The sequence below is a fragment of the Octopus bimaculoides genome, chromosome 7 (assembly GCF_001194135.2).
Source record: "Octopus bimaculoides isolate UCB-OBI-ISO-001 chromosome 7, ASM119413v2, whole genome shotgun sequence".
In the NCBI taxonomy this organism is placed as follows: domain Eukaryota; kingdom Metazoa; phylum Mollusca; class Cephalopoda; order Octopoda; family Octopodidae; genus Octopus; species Octopus bimaculoides.
This window is the reverse complement of record NC_068987.1, coordinates 62225425-62242769: the sequence shown is the minus strand read 5'-3', so window position 1 is coordinate 62242769 and position 17345 is coordinate 62225425. Positions and strand designations below refer to the sequence as shown.

Sequence of the window (17345 nt, the reverse complement as noted above, 5' to 3'; positions counted from 1 at the left end):
TATATATATATATATATATATATATATATATTTACATACATACATACATACATACATACATATATATATATATATATGTGTGTGTGTGTGTAAATAAATAGATAGATAGACAGACAGACAGACAGATAGATATAAATGTGTGTGTGTGTGTGTGTGTGATCATCATTGTCATTGTCATCCTCATTTAATATCTGTTTTCCAGGCTGGCATAGGCTGAATGGTTTGCCACAAGCCAACATGCCAGGAGACTGCACCAAGCTCCAATATCTCCTTGTACTTGTATTATTCTATAGATATGTTTACTCATCTATTAGTGAACTTATTATTAACTAATGTTTGATTTTGGTAACCAGTAACTACATGAAAAGAAGTATGGTCGGAAAACGACATTAAGTACAGATGAGGAACACTTAAGGTTATGTCCTGAAAAATACATACAGATGCATGAAAAGAATATGCTTGTATATGACTCTAATGCTATGGAAATACAAACATCTGAAAATCCATGGGGATTTAGCATTTTACGTCTTTTATTACAATTGTCATAGACTTTGTTCTTTCAGTAATCTCCGATTTGATGCTGTTATTGGAACTCTTTTCTCTTAATGATCAGATGTGGTCGGCAAATGCTATTACATTTTCCTTGCTGATCTGTCTAAAAAATGAAACATATCTGCAAAGACTTTGTTTCTACTTTCTTTCAGGCATGTCTATGTAAATATTTGTGCATTTGATCAATCATCATGGATACAGTTATAATTTTTTTACCTTTTTGCTTCTGAATGGAATTAAATGCAAAGAAATGTGATGCCACATTTATTTTTTTACATAAGACAGAAAATATGAAAGTAAATTGAAAATATATAGTTCCTTTTATACCACGACTATCATCGCCACCACCACCACCACTACCACCACCGCTACCACCATCACAGCAACAACAACATCTATTTTTCTGTTTGCATGGGTCAAACAAAACTTGTTGATACAAATTTTCTACATCCTGATGCTCTTCCTGTTACCAACTCTCACCTGTTCCCAAGCAAAGGAATATTTCCTTTTGTTCTTCAAACATGAGTAGTTCAATAAATGAACACGTTTTCACAGAATATTGCAAACAAATGACAGTTTTTGTATGAACAGTAGCATTATTTACCATTAACATGCAAATGTTAAAAGCAAAACAAGGAAACACACTCACACATGCATATCTGTAATTGTGTGTGTGTGTGTGTGTGTGAATGTTTACACACATACACTCACAACAAACACATCAGCCTTCTTACTGTTTACATCTACCAAATTCACTCACAGGTGCAGGAGTGGTTGTGTGGTAAATAGCTTGCTTACCAACCACATGGTTCCGGGTTCAGTCCCACTGTATGGCACCTTGGTGGGGCAAGTGTCTTCTACTATAGCCGCAGGCCAGCCAAAGCCTTATAAGTGAATTTGGTAGACAGAAACTGAAAAAGCCCATTGTATACATATATATATATGTGTGTGTTTGTGTTTGTCACCCCAACATCGCTTGACAACCGATGCTGGTGTGTTTACGTCCCCGTAACTTAGCAGTTCGGCAAAAGAGACTGATAGAATAAGTACTAGGCTTACAAAGAATTAGTCCTGGGGTCGATTTGGTCGACTAAAGGCAGTGCTCCAGCATGGCCACAGTCAAATGACTGAAACAAGTAAAAGAATAAAGGTATACCTTTGTTCAGTTCAAGGCTACAATAGAAGACACGTGCCGATGGTTTCACACAGTATGAACCTGAAACTGTGTTATGAAGACAACCTCTGAACCACATATATATATATATATATGTATATATATATATATATATATATATAAATGTATATACACATATGCATAAATAAGAATTCATATGCATACATGCACACTTATACATAAAGATAGATAGACAGACAATCAGACATTTCATGAACAGACACGTGAATACATATACACAATCACTTGAGAAGATTATACAATAATAAATATAAGTATGTTGGGAATTAGAATTAAAACTAAATGTGTGGTAGGTGCATGAGGATTTAGGCAGTAAAAAGGGAATGGCAGGATTAACTCAGTTAAGTAGAGGAAGAAAAACGAAAGTGCAGGTGGGAGCTGGAAATTAAGACAGCATCAGTGTGGGGGATGTTGAGCTATTTATAAAATATGTCTGTCTAAGAGACTATAATGCAATAGTTATTTATTTGTATATGCAAAATGTCTAAGGGTTTTAGTTGGTGTTAGTCAGAGGATATTGTTCTTTGAGAGGAATTGCTGGATGTGTTCTTAGACTTTAATCATTTCAGTTCAGTTTTTGTGTATGCTAGTATGGGTTAGATGAATGTGCATTGTTTAGGCATTGTTTTACAGCTGGATGCACTTCCTGTCACTTATGATTGTTTTGTATCTAAATGATTCTTTTATTCTGAAGCTCTTCGGCACTTTTTCACGAGAGTACAGAATGTAAATATTCACACTGACATACACTAGCATACATGCATGCTGTGTGAAAGCAACCAGTCCACTCTGTGAAGTGGTTGGCTTTAGGAAGGGAAGAGTATCCAGCCATAGAAGCCATGCTCCTGTCAGATCATACAACCCATCCCAGCATCATGATGATGTATGTATGTTATTTTTCAGTTTTATTTCTAGATTTCTTGCCAATAGAGAAAGAGCCAATTTCTAACCTAGATTCAAGGCTTCTTCATTGGAATTTTAAACAACACCAACAAGGCATTTGTGTACGTTTGTGTGTATGTGTGCAATATTTGGAGTCAGTGCATGTGCAGACTTGTGTTTTATGTAATTCTCATGCATATAGTTCCATGTTTAGACATACACATATGTACTTAAATGCTAAACTTTTGGAAAGTTTTACAAATTTTGATACTTCCATTGATGACTTGTATCTATAATCTTTTGATTAGCTTTCTCTCCTCAAAATTGCTGGCCTTGTGCAAAAAATTAGAGCAGATCCATTATTCCCTGCTAAAGGAATTTCCTGTCTTTATTAGTGAAAAACTCTTCCAGGTAAATTTTTACATCCTTTTCATAGCTGAAGGTTTGTCTGTTCAATGAATTTTGAAGGGACTGAAGCAGGTAGAAATCTGAAGGCACAAGATAAAACAAATATGGATGGTTTGGCAAAACTTCCCCGATAACTGCTACTGTATTTGCAAAGTAGTGTGTGGTTTGGCATTGCCATATTGAAAGACAACCCTTACAATTAGCAAGTACTGAATGCTTCAGGTAGATTGCTGCATTTAATTTGTCCAGCTGGTCACAGTACACATCTAAATAGATGGTTCTGTCCTTCCAGTCCCACCAAATTGAAAGTATAATCTTCTTTGGGTGAAGTCTTATTTTGGAGGTTGCTTGTAGTGGTCCACTGCACTTTCCCTATGATTATTTCTACTTCACATTGTTACAGGCAATCCATTTTTCATCCCCTGTCACCTTTCTCTTCAAAAAAGGGTTGTTTCCCTCACATTCTTGCAATGATTCATCTACTGACATAATCAAGTTGATGCAAATGGTTTCCAACACTCGATTTGGACATTTGGAGAATATCTACAATCGTCCAGGTTTGAATTCCACAAAAAAAAAAAAATGAGAATAACTATAGAAACTGTTACTTAAGTTAATCCTGTATTATCTTACAGCTTTGAGATTTTGAAGTGATGGTTGTTTATTTTTAGAATGACATTGTAGGGTAGGTGTGAGAAGCTGGATCTGGTCAGTGTGAAGCTGAATATGGCCTGTTTAAATACTAATGGGTTAAACCTTGTATAATTTTAAAATTCAGCGTTGATGATTTTACCAATTATTAAACATTCCCATTGTTCTTTGTTGCCTATAGCAATGCATATGAACATTAAACCATTATTATCATGTCATTCTGATGATGAGACTGGGAATGTCTTGAAATAACTAAGGATGAATAGGTTAAAGAACATAGTTGTTCCAAATTCAAGGTAAAGGCAGAGGGTTCACCAGAGCTCACTCCTCAACCTATATCTGTCCTATAAACTATAGCTGAAGAGTTTAAGCCTGGTTGTCCATGAAAGCTAAGTTTGTTGTAATTCTAGACATGGAGACAAAACCTGGAATGAAGAGGCTCAAAGTGGATTTAGTGAAGACTGAAGTATTGGTGAATAAGTAAGACAACAAGACCCTGATAACAACCAGGGAAATTGACTTTGCTTGATATGTAATAAAGAAATTGGTAGGAATTCTGTATGATATGATATAGCCAGTGCAGACTATGGATGCACAAAAGGTGTAGTGGGCATAATAGTGAAGGCAGATTTCATTTGCAGCAGGTACACAGAGGCAATAAGTACTGCAGAGTGCTTGCAAAATAGATACCATCCAACAACCAGGCAGCTGTCTAATGGTAACCAGTAGCTTCTATTACTTAAGAGACCTTATTGGCAATGGGGGTTCCTAGGAGATCTTATTAGCATAGTGGCCAGAATAAGAACTGGCAACAAAGGGTTTTTTTCATCAAAGTGAAGATTAGATTGCATGATACATATGATGCTACTCGGTAGTGAGACATGTATTTTCAGGATAAATGACAAGTCTACTATTGCTGCTGACAATATAAATCCATCCAGAATACTCTGTCGTGAAGTCAGCATGTGAACAGACATGTAAAGTTGAAAGGACCCTTCAGTCTTGTCATAGGCATGGCTATCTTTCTAGTGCTTTGGTATGAAAAAAAATGAACCTAGGAAAATGTTAGGAAACACATCTGGTGGTAGTGGTGGTGGTGGCGGCGGCAGTGGTGGCCTTCATCATCATCATTATTATTGTCACTGTCATTGTTATCATTGTTAATGCCATTGTAAATAATAAACCATACTCATGTCCTTAATTAAATCCACAGGAAGACCATCCATATGACATTCTCCTGAAACCAGATCACACACACATACATTGAAATAGGAACCTTTTAGAACTGTCTTCCTACCTATATTTTTCCACCAATCTGTAATATTCCTAGCTGAACATTAACTGCACCAAGCTTGTCCAATAACCCTTATCTTCTGGTCTAGAGAGACTGGAAGGAAATATGAAAAAAAAACATTTATAAATAAAAAATTAGTTCACACATACATCTAGAAGTATTGAGGCAGAGCAGAAGTTTTGAGGAATTATTCAAAATGTATGCATTTTCTATAAAAACTGAATAAATATGTGCATGGTTATCAAATAAAATATTATCTTGGTCTCAGGATAACGTACCATTTATCTCTTCAGCATCCCGTTGTAAGAAGCACATTCAGAAAGCTATTGATGACATCAAAAAAGAACAACCAGACGCAGTTAGTAAGTAGATCTATTATTTTGTTTCTGTTAATATAATTGAGACATTAAAAGATCAAAGATTTTAAATGAAATCCTTCTTTTTCTTTTGAACCCATTTCCATTTCTCTTAGAAGTAGTCCACCACAATGTTAACCCTTTTGGTACCAACCTGCCTGAGATTACCTTTAATTCTTTGATACAAATTTCCTGTTTTAAACTGAATTAGATTAAATCTTTCCATCAAAATTTCATGTTTATATTTTGGTACTAAGTTGGTATTATTAAATACCAACTTAGTAATTGTGATACTATTTTACTAAATTCTTCATTAATTTCAACATTAACTGAAACAAAGGCAATGTATTTCAACAGAAAATGTGGCAGCCTGTCTATTCTTGTCACTGGTCCCTATCTGTAGCAAGGTCAGCAGCCTTATTCAATCTAATATTGTACAGTGATACCTTGCAGTACGAGTTTAATTTGTTCCATGAACAAGCTCATTTTACAAATCAATTTTCCTCATTGAAATTAATTAAAATATAATTGATCTGTTCCAGGCCCACAAAACCACCAAAAAATCATTTTTTATGGGTTTTAAAACAGAAAAGGTGCAGTTACTAGGAAAATGACAATTGTAAAATCATAATAAAAGAGAATGCAAAAAAAATATGTAAAGTGGTTTTATTAATTTAATTACCTTAAAGATGTGACAATTTGTGTGCAAGGAAGATGCTGGATCAGGGAGGAGGAAGATTATTGTTTGGAAGGAGAATCTCCTTCCATTATGACCTCAGGAAGAACAATTTCTGGCATTTTCTCTCATACTTCACTTAATTTAGGCATTTTGGACACACTTTCTTCACTTTTCACACTTGCAGGTTGTTTCATTAGAAACATCAAGAGAGGTCTACTTTTTCCTTCCTTTCAAAATGTTACCAAAATGTGCCAGGGCAGTGTCATTAAATGTAGCAGCCGCATGACCTGTAGATACTTTATCAGAATGATATTTTTCTACAAATTCAGAAACATACTGCCACTTTGTCAATACTGCCTTTATGTCACTCATAGAGATAGCCTTCTCCTCTACACTGTCCTCCACTGGGGAACTAATCTTGTCCACTGCACCTGAATGCTGCTGCTCCTGAAGCTGCAGGAGTTCATCTGTCATAAACCCTTCTGAGTGTTCCTCGATGAGATTGTTAATGTCCCCATTGTCAACCTTGAGGCCCATGGACTTGCCAAGAGACACTATCTCCTTGACTACAGGTGTCTCAGACTCAAACACCTTGAAGTCTCTTTTGGATACGCAATCAGACCAGTTTCCTCCATGCAGAATTCAACATTCTTCTCATTACACCCTGCCAGGCCACATCAATGATTTTCAGACAGTTAGCAATGTTGTAATGCTCCTTCCAAAACTCACGAATGGTTAGATTTGTATTTTTGATGACTTCACAGTACCGACGAAACAGATATTTGGTGTACAATTTCTTAAAATTAGAAATCACCTGTTGGTCCATGGGCTGCAAGATAGGGATGGTGTTGTGTGAAAGGTATAGAACTTTTATAAATTTAAAATCTATCAGGGTATCATCTTTGTAATTAGGAGGGTAAGCAGGAGCATTGTCGAGGATGAGGAGGACCTTGAGAGGAATATCATTATCCAGAAGGTACTTTTTCACTGCTGGTCCAAAGATAAGTTTGACCCACTTGGAGAAGAATTGCGTGGCAACCCAGGCTGTAATGACCTGCAGCTTCTCCTTCTGGATTTTGTACAACTTGAACACTCATGAGTTTTCAGAATGGTAAGCAAGGATCAGCTTAATCTTCAAGTCTTCGTTCACTTTGGTACAAAGGATGAGAGTTAGCCTAACTTCCATAGGCTTGTGACCTGGCTTTTTCTTCTCCTCTGCAGTTATGTAGGTTCTTCTGGGCATTTTTTTCCAAAAAGGCCAGTTTCATCACTGTCAAATACCTGTTATGCCATGTAACCCTTGGCTGCGATGAGCTGATGGAACTCACACAAGAAATTCTCAGCTGCCTTTGTGTCAGAACTCGCTGCTTCTCCATACCTGCTGACATTATGAACACCAGTTCACTTCTTGAAATTATTGAACCAGCCACAACTGGCCTTAAATGCTTTTGCTGATATCTACTCTGAGGATATTCCAGGGTTCTGCTTCAGGAGATCCCCATACAGCTCTTGTGCTTTCTCGCAAATGGTCTCCGTAATCATACCCCATTGGAAGTTGCTTCTCATTGATCCACAGGAGAAGCAATTATTCCATCTCTTTGTGGACAGATGTGCATTGTAACAGCCTTGATCATGTCCTTTTTCTTCAGGATGGTGCAGATGGTCGACGTGCTATGCCCACTACATGCACTCCTCTCTCACATCAATCAATGGTTTCCTTCTTCAATTCTATCATAATCAGCTTTTTCTTCTTAGCAGTCTTTTGCACTAACCTTTTTAGGACCCATGGCTAACACTATTAATTATTATAAAATAATAGCAAAAAACACCCAAAACTAAAAAGAAAACACTGGGAAAAACACAACAGAAATGCTGCCACAATGAGATAAACATGTGAACTGAGCAAGCAGAGGCTGCCCTTGTTGGTAGAGTGTGTGCAAGCTCAGAGCTGACTAGCGGTCCCTTATATAAAACTCACTTGCACTGCAGATTTCCACTCATATTTCAAGACAAAAATTCACATGTGCCTCGGCCAGATATCTAACACTTAACTATGTTTCTGGCAGATATAATTTAACTCTCAACCTGTAAATAGACATAATTTTGAATTAAAGTGAGCTTGTCACTAATGTACTTGATAAATGTTATGTAAGTTCACAATGCTGAGCTCATATTCTGTTATGGACAAATTTCGTAATAGCAGTTGGCATTCCTATGAGTGAACACAGACATCTTGTAATATTGTGGTGGCTAGGATAACCTCTAGCTTGCCTTGTTTAGCATGCAATATGCCTATCTGAAGTAGTTAACATAGACAAGAATGTATGAGGAAAGATCGATCCTATCCAAATATATTTTCAAGAAATTTCATGAGACCTCTATGTAACTACCCTTTACTTTTTGGCCACCAACCTACTTGAAACTGCCTCTAGATCTATGATACATATTCCCTGTTTTAAATTAATCTTAATTATAGCCTTCCATCAACATTTCATGCAAATTTATGTTCCAAACACCAGATTAATAATTACAAAGTTATTTTAATAAGTTCTTTATTATTTTCAAAATTAATTGAAACAAAACTGGTGTGTTTTAACAGTGAGAGGTCACAAACTCTCAACTTTACTATATGTCTACATTAGTATTTTTTTTCCTTAAATCAAATACTTTTCTTTTTCTTTTTTTTATAGTTGAAGGATTTGAAGTTGACCTTGGCTCAATGAAGTCTGTTCACAAATTTGCATATGAGTTCAAATCTCGTAGGCTTCCTCTTCATATGCTGATTAACAATGGTATGTTTGTTCAAAGCAATGATCTTTTTCGATATTTCCTTTTTCACTTTTTTGGCAGCATCATTATTGCATAGAATTTCTTCCATCTCTTTACATTCTAAGTTCAAACTCTACCAAGGTAAACTCTGACTTTACCTTGAGATCTGGGATCAATGTAACTAACAAACACCATCATCCTAAAATTGCTGACCTTGTGCCAAAATTTGAAACCATTATTATTATTATTATTATTATTATTATTATTATTATTATTATTATTACCACCCTGCGTGCATAAGCAAAAGCAGGGTTTTGTAATTACTAGTCTTTCTCTGTCTGTGTGTTTGCAAACTTTCTTGAAAACAGCTGAACAGATTCTCACCAAATTTGGCAAATACTCATTGGGTGAGCGACTTGAAATGATGAAAATTTGGTTTGATTATCTTTAAGCATACATGAATTCATGCATAGATATGCGACTGTGTGTGTGTGTGTGTACAGCGATGGATTTGAGGGTTTCATTTATTTACGAGTTGATTTCTTAATTTCACCAGAGTATAAACACTTATAAAGATGATACTTAAAATAAATTCTTTTTTTTTTTTAAATCAAGCTTACAAATTTCCCAATAAGCAAATGATCATATTATTTATATCCTCAAATGAACTACAGTACATTTGATTCACCTGCCATCATTGAAAGACATTCAAAGCACTTCTCAAATTCTTTGCAATATTTTCTATAAGTATTTCATTTCGTTCACTTTTTTTTTCATGTGTATAGATCACAGTGTACTTATGCATGTAGATACGTGTGGGTACGTACGTACATACATACATACATACATACATATGCAACTGTGTGTGTGTGCGTCAGTGTGTACAGTGATGGATTCGAGAGTTTCATTTATTTACAAGTTGATTTCTTAATTTCACCAGAGTATAAACACTTATAAAGATGATACTTAAAAAAAAAATTGTTAAAAAAATCAAACTTACAAATTTCTCGATAAGCAAGTTTAGTCAAACACTTACAAAGTTTAATTCAGGTCAATTAAAAAGCATGGATAAGTAACGCATTGTAAGCCACATTATAATTTACCAAAAAATTTATCTGCGCGCAAGGTATGCATTGCCCCTCCAATGCCATTTTTTGCATTACTATTATTATTGTTGTTGTTAATCATGGTGCACACTGATGTTTTACATTTGGAATCAATGTCCTTGATACCAGACCACAACCAGTTTCTTTAGATATCAAAAACCTTTCTTACAATCCTTGCTGTTCCCAGTAATTGAAAGAAGCCTATCATTATTTATTTATGTATATATGTTTATGTATCTCACAGTATTTATGCTTCCCAATCACATGGTTTCAGGTTCAGGCCTTCGGCATGGCACCTTGGGTGAGTGTCATTTACTATAGCTCTGGACAACCAAAACCTTATGAGTGCATTTGGTAGATGGAAACTGAAAGAAGTTCATTATGTATGTGTGTGTGTTTATATATATATATATATATATATATATATATATATATATATATATGTGTGTGTGTGTGTGTGTGTGTGTGTGTGTGTGTGTAGGGGTGGGGGTGGATATGTCTCATTGACTTGACATTGTGAAATGGTTGTAAACAACCATAACTGTTATACAAGTGGTGTTCTTTTCCAATCTTCCATGAAATCATAACCCAGCCCTGTAGAAATATTACCTCACTTAAAAACAGGTGAGGGTTGTGGGCAAGAAGGGTGGAGTATCTAACTGTAGAAAATCTTCCTCAACAAATTCTGTTTGACCCATGCAAGCATGGAAACATGGATGTCAAACTGACAACGATGATAGCAGTGGCAACAACATTTAATTTCGTCCTTTTACAGTTCATGTTCCAATTTTCTCTGGAGTCAACTTTGTATTTCCTTCCTTTAAGCTTGATTTAATCAACTAGGTCTCACTTCTAAAAATACTGAGAAAATGGGCCCTTGCCTTGCATAAAGAAATCTATGTTACTGTATCATTGTCATATCTTATTACTCCTCTTTTGCAGCTGGTGTCATGTATGTCCCTTACAAGAAAACTGAAGATGGTTTAGAGAAGCACATAGCTGTAAACTATATGGGACACTTCCTGCTCAGTATCTTGCTACTTCCTGTCCTCAACATGTCAGGCACAAATCAATTATTTGCTAGGATTGTAAATGTTTCATCTTCAACACACCGTGTTGGAAATATAGACTTGTCAACTTTCACTTCTAAGTAAGTCACCACCTTTATATTATTACTGTCTTCAGGTTTTGTTTTGTTTTGTATTATTCTCCTCTTTAATTTAGTAATTTTAAACTATTCTTACTCTTTTGTACAGTTTCTGTTCAACTAAATTCACTCATAAAGCATTGGTCAGCCTATGCCTATAGTAAAAGACACTTGACCAAAATGTCATGCAGTAGGACTGAACCTGAAACCACATGGTTGTGAAATGAACTTCAAACTACACACACACACACGCACACGTGTGCACCTGTGTATTCCTGTATACGTGGGGTGCTGAAAATTTGCTGGCTTTGTGTAAAAGAAAATACAGAAGGATCAGTTAATTATTAGTTTATTCAACATATTCCCTCTCAGGTTTACACACTTACTGCAATGGTCCTTCAGTTTTTCTAAGCCCTGTAAAAGAACCTGGAAGGTTGGGCCTCCAACTAGGCTTTCACAATACTCTCAAAGCTAGGAACTTTTCAGCACCTCTTCATAATATATGTATCTCCCAGTTTTTCACTTTTCTTTTTAATTTCTTTTTTCTTCTCAGAGGAGCAAAACCATCACGTTATTCTCCATATGCTTCATACTCTCAATCAAAGCTGGCAATGATTATGGCTACCTACGAGCTGGCTCGCAGGCTAAAAGCAGCCAAATGCTTTCGTGTTACTGTGAATACTCTTCATCCAGGAGTTGTCGATACTAATTTGCATTCAAATGCTGTGTTTCCAGTGCCATTAATTCGCTGCTTAATTAGTCGCTTTTATTTGGTAAGTAAATTAATTATTTTAATGTTAGGTTCATACTAGTCACATTTGTTTACTTTTAACCTCTGCACTTGTGCAATAAGTATAGTCAATTGCTTAATCTTACATGGCAAGTCAATTACATCAACTCCAGTGCTCAACTGGTACTTATTTTATTAGCCCAAAAATGATGAAAGGCAAATCACCTTTGGCTGAATTTGAACTCAGAACGTAAAGACAGATGAAATGCTGCTAAGTATTTTGCCTGGCATGCTAACAATTCTACTTGCTCGCCATCTTAGATTTATCTCTAATAATGGATGGCCAATACTCCAAGCCATTTCCCAGAATATCTACTATTTCTGACAGTTCAGTAAATAATTAGAAATGCAACAAAATATATATTTAGCTGATTTGGATTCAAGACTCATCAGTTAGTCATTTAATATCTTATTCACCTGGTTATTTTGTTTCTACAACATTGACATACGACCACGTATCCAAAAATTCATGTAATTGGATAATACTCTGCTAAGTAAACTGGTTGCATTTTCTTTTAATTACCACCATAGTAACTTTACAGAGATTAACCTTTTTGTTATTATATTTTTGTTGAAAAACCTCTGCCTTTGTTTCAAAGGGTTAAAACATGAAGTTTGTATCATACAACCAAAGACAGCCTTAGGCAGTTTGGTATCAAAAGAGGGGTTAGATAAAAAGCTACTAGATCAACTGAAAGTATTCATGAGTAAATAACAAAAAAAAAGGCTGATGGCATAAATTCATCTAATAGTTAACCACATTGGTTTAACTAATTATAGGGTGTGATTCAGTCCATGTATTTAAGTATTAATTTATATGGCTCAGATTTAATGAGAATTGCAGCTGAGACAATAGGGTGTCTGAGGAATATTAAACAGTGTTTAGAGAGTATATTTACTAAAGTCAGTGCTACTCTGTTTCCATGGCCAAAACATTTAACTCAAGCTTGCTTGGCATGTATAGTTATAAATAAATATTATGACACTGGGAGTCAGAAGCATTTTAAAAGTATTTCATTAGCTTACTGAGGTATGACTGCCTAGTTTGTTTTGGCCAGTTATCATTAGATCTATATTCTGATTCTGAATAGGGGCTACATATGATAGCTGATGTGAGAACAGTCTTTTGACATCAACTATAATACCTATGGCTATGAACCAATGAGATGCCCCAACATGCTAAAAGTAGCAGCTAAATTTTCTTCAAATTTCTCCTTACTGCCTTAAATACTTGAAGGATGCTTTAGATAATATAATCTTAAAAAACAAGATTGCCACTTAGAGCTGATTTTAGTTTAAATATTAACAACACTCAAAACTAGGTTAATGTTTTACTCACATAATAAGATCTTTCTCTCATAAGATCTTTTTACTGTGATCTTTCTATCTATTATTATTTTTCAGACACCTGAACAGGGTGCAGATACAGTTTTACATGTGGCCTTATCTCCAGACCTCGAGAAGCAAAGTGGTGGTTACTATGAAAATTGTGAAAAAGCTACATCCAGTAAACTGTCAAATTCCATGCAGCTTCAACAAGCTATATGGCACACTACCTGTTCAGTTTTGGGTATTGATCCACAGTAAGTCTGAACAAACACTTTGTTAAATGTTAGTTGTGTGTGTGAGTTACTGCTGTTATTTTTCCACTTTTGCAAGAAGGAAAAAGGATTTTTGAATAAGAAACAACATTTTACATTAAAATGAAGCCTAAATGTTAAAGGTTGTAAAATAATTGTATCTTTGTTTTGATACAAGAATGGTACTTTCTGAAAGGAAATAAGCAAAATATGTCTGTAAATGCAAAGCACTATGCCAGATGCTATTTAACATTTTCTCATCACACTTGCAGTTTGACCAAAGCAAAAAACATTGCTTTTAATATTTCCTTCCTATTCTGACAAGGTGAAAAAGATACCTAACTGAAGTTAGAAGTAGCTTAGAGGCAATAAACAGGTATTGTAGTCAAACATGAGCTACTAACAAAACTACAAGACTCATTCTTTGACTATATGTCAACAGTAATAATAGTAATTGAAAATCTCACTGATCCTTGCTTTCTATTGCATGGCCATCATATAAAACAATATTAAATTCTAAACTGCCAGTTGATTAATAAAGTCCAGAATCTAAAATTTTATAAGAACATGGGGAAAATATATTGAAGCAGTAGTGAATTAGCTTTTCAGAAAAATGAAAATCATTCTAAATGCACTTTAGTATAATAATTTAAAAAGATAGGCCTTATTTACTGAGATTAAGTATCTCATTTAGGAATAATTACATGTGACTTTCTAAAAGGAAATAAGAAGTTAACATGAATACATTCTACATGTTTTGTTAACAGTTATTTCCTGTTACAAATACCCTTTTCTCATGTGAGAACAAAAGAAATTTTCATACAGCTGGTACAGTTAATATATTACTTATTTTATAGTCTCTAGAAGGATGAAATGCAATGTTGAAGCTTTTGAAATTTGAACTGGGGTTGTTTAGAGAGAGAGAGAACTAAATTTATTAAGACTATCAAATCTGAAACTCTGCCATTTTTGCTGACTCTTTTATTTTCTGCTATTATTATTGATTTCTTATGTAAGCGTGAGGTAAATTTTACTGAGGAAGCTGTATAATCAATTGAATTATTTTATTGAACCCAAACAGAAGAAAAGTATACTCAACACCAGTAAGTTAAAAGACAAAGCTGACTCTGTCGAGATTTAAACTTGAAACAGAGAGCGAGAAAACTAAATACTCTTATGTATTTATTTAGCTGCTCTGCACCACTATCCATTTTAAGTATTATTGAAAATATGTCACTGCAGCTAGAGCTATTAACATAAATACCTCCACTGTCACACAATTTACTACAAATGATTTAATATACTCTTATTTCTGTAAAATTTCTCTTTTTGATGAAATCATTATCATCAAAGGTATTTTGGTATCAATATATTTGGTTTTTAAATACAATTTACTTTTTTTTTTACATGTTAATAATCTTGTTAATATCCTTCATACTGTTGATACAGGGTCTTGATTTGTTTCTTATCATTATATCCTGCAAAGAGGAAAACTATGGTCAGTTTGTGTGAGTCCTATCAAAATGAAATGATATCAAAGGAAGATCTTTTTTTATATGAAAGAAAGATCTTTTTTTAATGAAACAAGTGGTCACATGGCTTATATGCTGACATTAGCAGTGGAAAGTACAGTGTTATCAAAATATGCAGAGTTGCATAAGTAAAACATTGGAGTGTTTAAAATCAACAGAGGATTGACAGCAAAGTGAAAGAGGGCTGAGGAGAGAAAATGGCAGCATTCAAATCTTGCTGAGGCCAGTGGCTAAACTTTGCCATTTATCCTTCCTGGGTTGATAAAATAAAGTAGCAATCTGAGTCAATTCTAATAAAGCACTGTAGATGTGAATGAAACTATAACAGAACATCCTTTGGTGATACTTGAAGTGAATGGTAGCAGGGAAAAGGGGAGTGTAACATTAACACATGCCTAAACACTACTGTAGCTAATCCAGAGTAAAGAGATTATAAGAATATGTTATAAAATAGCATTAGACTGTTGTATGTTGTTGTGTGAATAATATCAAAACAAAATGAGTAATAATTTTTCTGGTAAGATTATCCCAGATTTAATCAACACAGGCTTTCTAAATAGAAATGTCGTTATATCAAGTACTTCAGAACTAATCTATTTCATAATTATCTTTAGAGTACTTTGTTCTTTTTTCTCTTCTTTTATTTACATTTTTTTTCTTAATCCTCTCAAATATGGTGAATGGCTTTAAGACCTTCGGCTGATCTAATGAGCTACACTATTTAATAAGAAATAAGAATTTTCCGTAGATTATTATTTGCAATTGTGTGTCATGCAATGTTTAAACAAACAAATTAGAGTAAAATGATTGCAAACAATCTTGAAAAATCGTAGCAATGATAATATCTATATGATGATTTCTTGTATTAATTGGCGAGTGGACTGGCTCCTGTGCCAGTAAGTCAACGCTGGTAATGATCACGCTCAAATGGTGCTATTTACGTGCCACTGGCACGGAAGCCAGACAGCTACTCTGGCAATGATTATGCTTGGATGGTGCTCTTAGGACTCCACTGGCACCGGTGCCAGTCATTGAATTTGGTTCAATCATGATTTCAATTTCACTTGCCCCAACAGGTCTTCGCAAGCCGAGTTTAGACATATAGACATGCAGTGGGACAGAATCGAAAGCCACATGGTGAGGAATTAACTTAAACCACACAGCTATACTATTTTTAACAATGCATAGTCCTTTACTATTGTAACTTAAACAGCAATCAATTAATATCTTTTCAATATCACATAATATTAAAAATGTACAACACAGGCTTTAAGAAATTTAGATCCATAGAAAAATTTGTCCGTCTTGATATTTTTTGGCTAATATTGACAGCAAATGTGATTATTCAAGGCATTCTTGTCAAAGACCTTGCTATCATTAATTGTTGCAATTCAGAATTGTATCTAGATTAGCAGAAGTATTAAAGCATTAAAAGATGTTCCATCTCTTTACATTCTGAGTTCAAATCCTGTCAGGATCAGCTTTGCTTTTCATCTTTCCAGACTCAGTAAAGTGAAGTACCAATACACTATTGGTGTCAACAGTATTGACCAACTTCCTGGTAGAATCGTTAGTATACCAGACAAAATGCTTAGTGGTATTCTAACCATATTTATGATCTGAGTTCAAATTCCACTAAAGTTGACTTTGCCTTTCATCCTTTCAGATTGATAAAAATAAGTACCAATTGAGCCCAAGAATCAATTTAATCGACTAGCCCCTACATACCCTAAAAAATTTCAGACCTTGTGCCTATAGTAGAAAGGGTTGTTGTTGTTAAGGTGGCAAGCTGGCAGAATCGTTAGCATGTCAGGCAAAATGCTTTGCAACATTTCATCCATCTTTATGTTCTGAGTTCAAATTCCACCATGGTCGATTTTGCCTTTCATCCTTTTGGGGTTGATAAATTAGGTACCAGTGAAACACTGGGGTTTGACTAGTCCTCTCCTCAAATTTCAGGTCCTGTGCTTTTAGTAGAAAGGATTATTGTTATATTATTATTATATTATATTTTGTTTCAGTTGTACACCTGCGAGTATGTATATGTATGAGTGCACAGATTTGTGGTATATCATTGTCATCATCAATATTCTTTATATATCCACTGCTTTTCTATGCTGGCATGGGTTAGACAAGATTTGTTGCTTGTGGATTTGTACAGCTACATGCTCTTCCAGACACTGACTTTTGCTTGTTTTCAACTAAAGTACTTTATTTCATGACCTCACATGAAGTGCCAGAATTTTTGCTTGTGTGGGACATAAACATTATCACTGTCAGTGGAATGGTGGCATTATAAAGACCTACACAAGCACACGCACAGACACACACACGTGTGTGTCTGTGAAACTGCATGGAAGCCCTCTGTCTATATATATATATATATATATATATATATATATAT

At 34.8% G+C, this 17345-nt stretch overlaps 1 protein-coding gene across 1 annotated transcript in view; it reads left to right on the top strand.

Annotated features, from left to right (window-relative positions):
• The window catches only part of LOC106884525 (uncharacterized), a 38916-nt gene that overhangs the window by 13159 nt on the left and 8412 nt on the right, over positions 1-17345 (top strand). The window contains exons 3-7 of the mRNA XM_014911957.2: positions 5276-5344; positions 8708-8809; positions 10835-11042; positions 11593-11812; positions 13234-13412. Of these exons, the coding sequence (XP_014767443.1) occupies positions 5276-5344; positions 8708-8809; positions 10835-11042; positions 11593-11812; positions 13234-13412 (778 nt within the window). The remainder of the gene's footprint in view (positions 1-5275; positions 5345-8707; positions 8810-10834; positions 11043-11592; positions 11813-13233; positions 13413-17345) is intronic.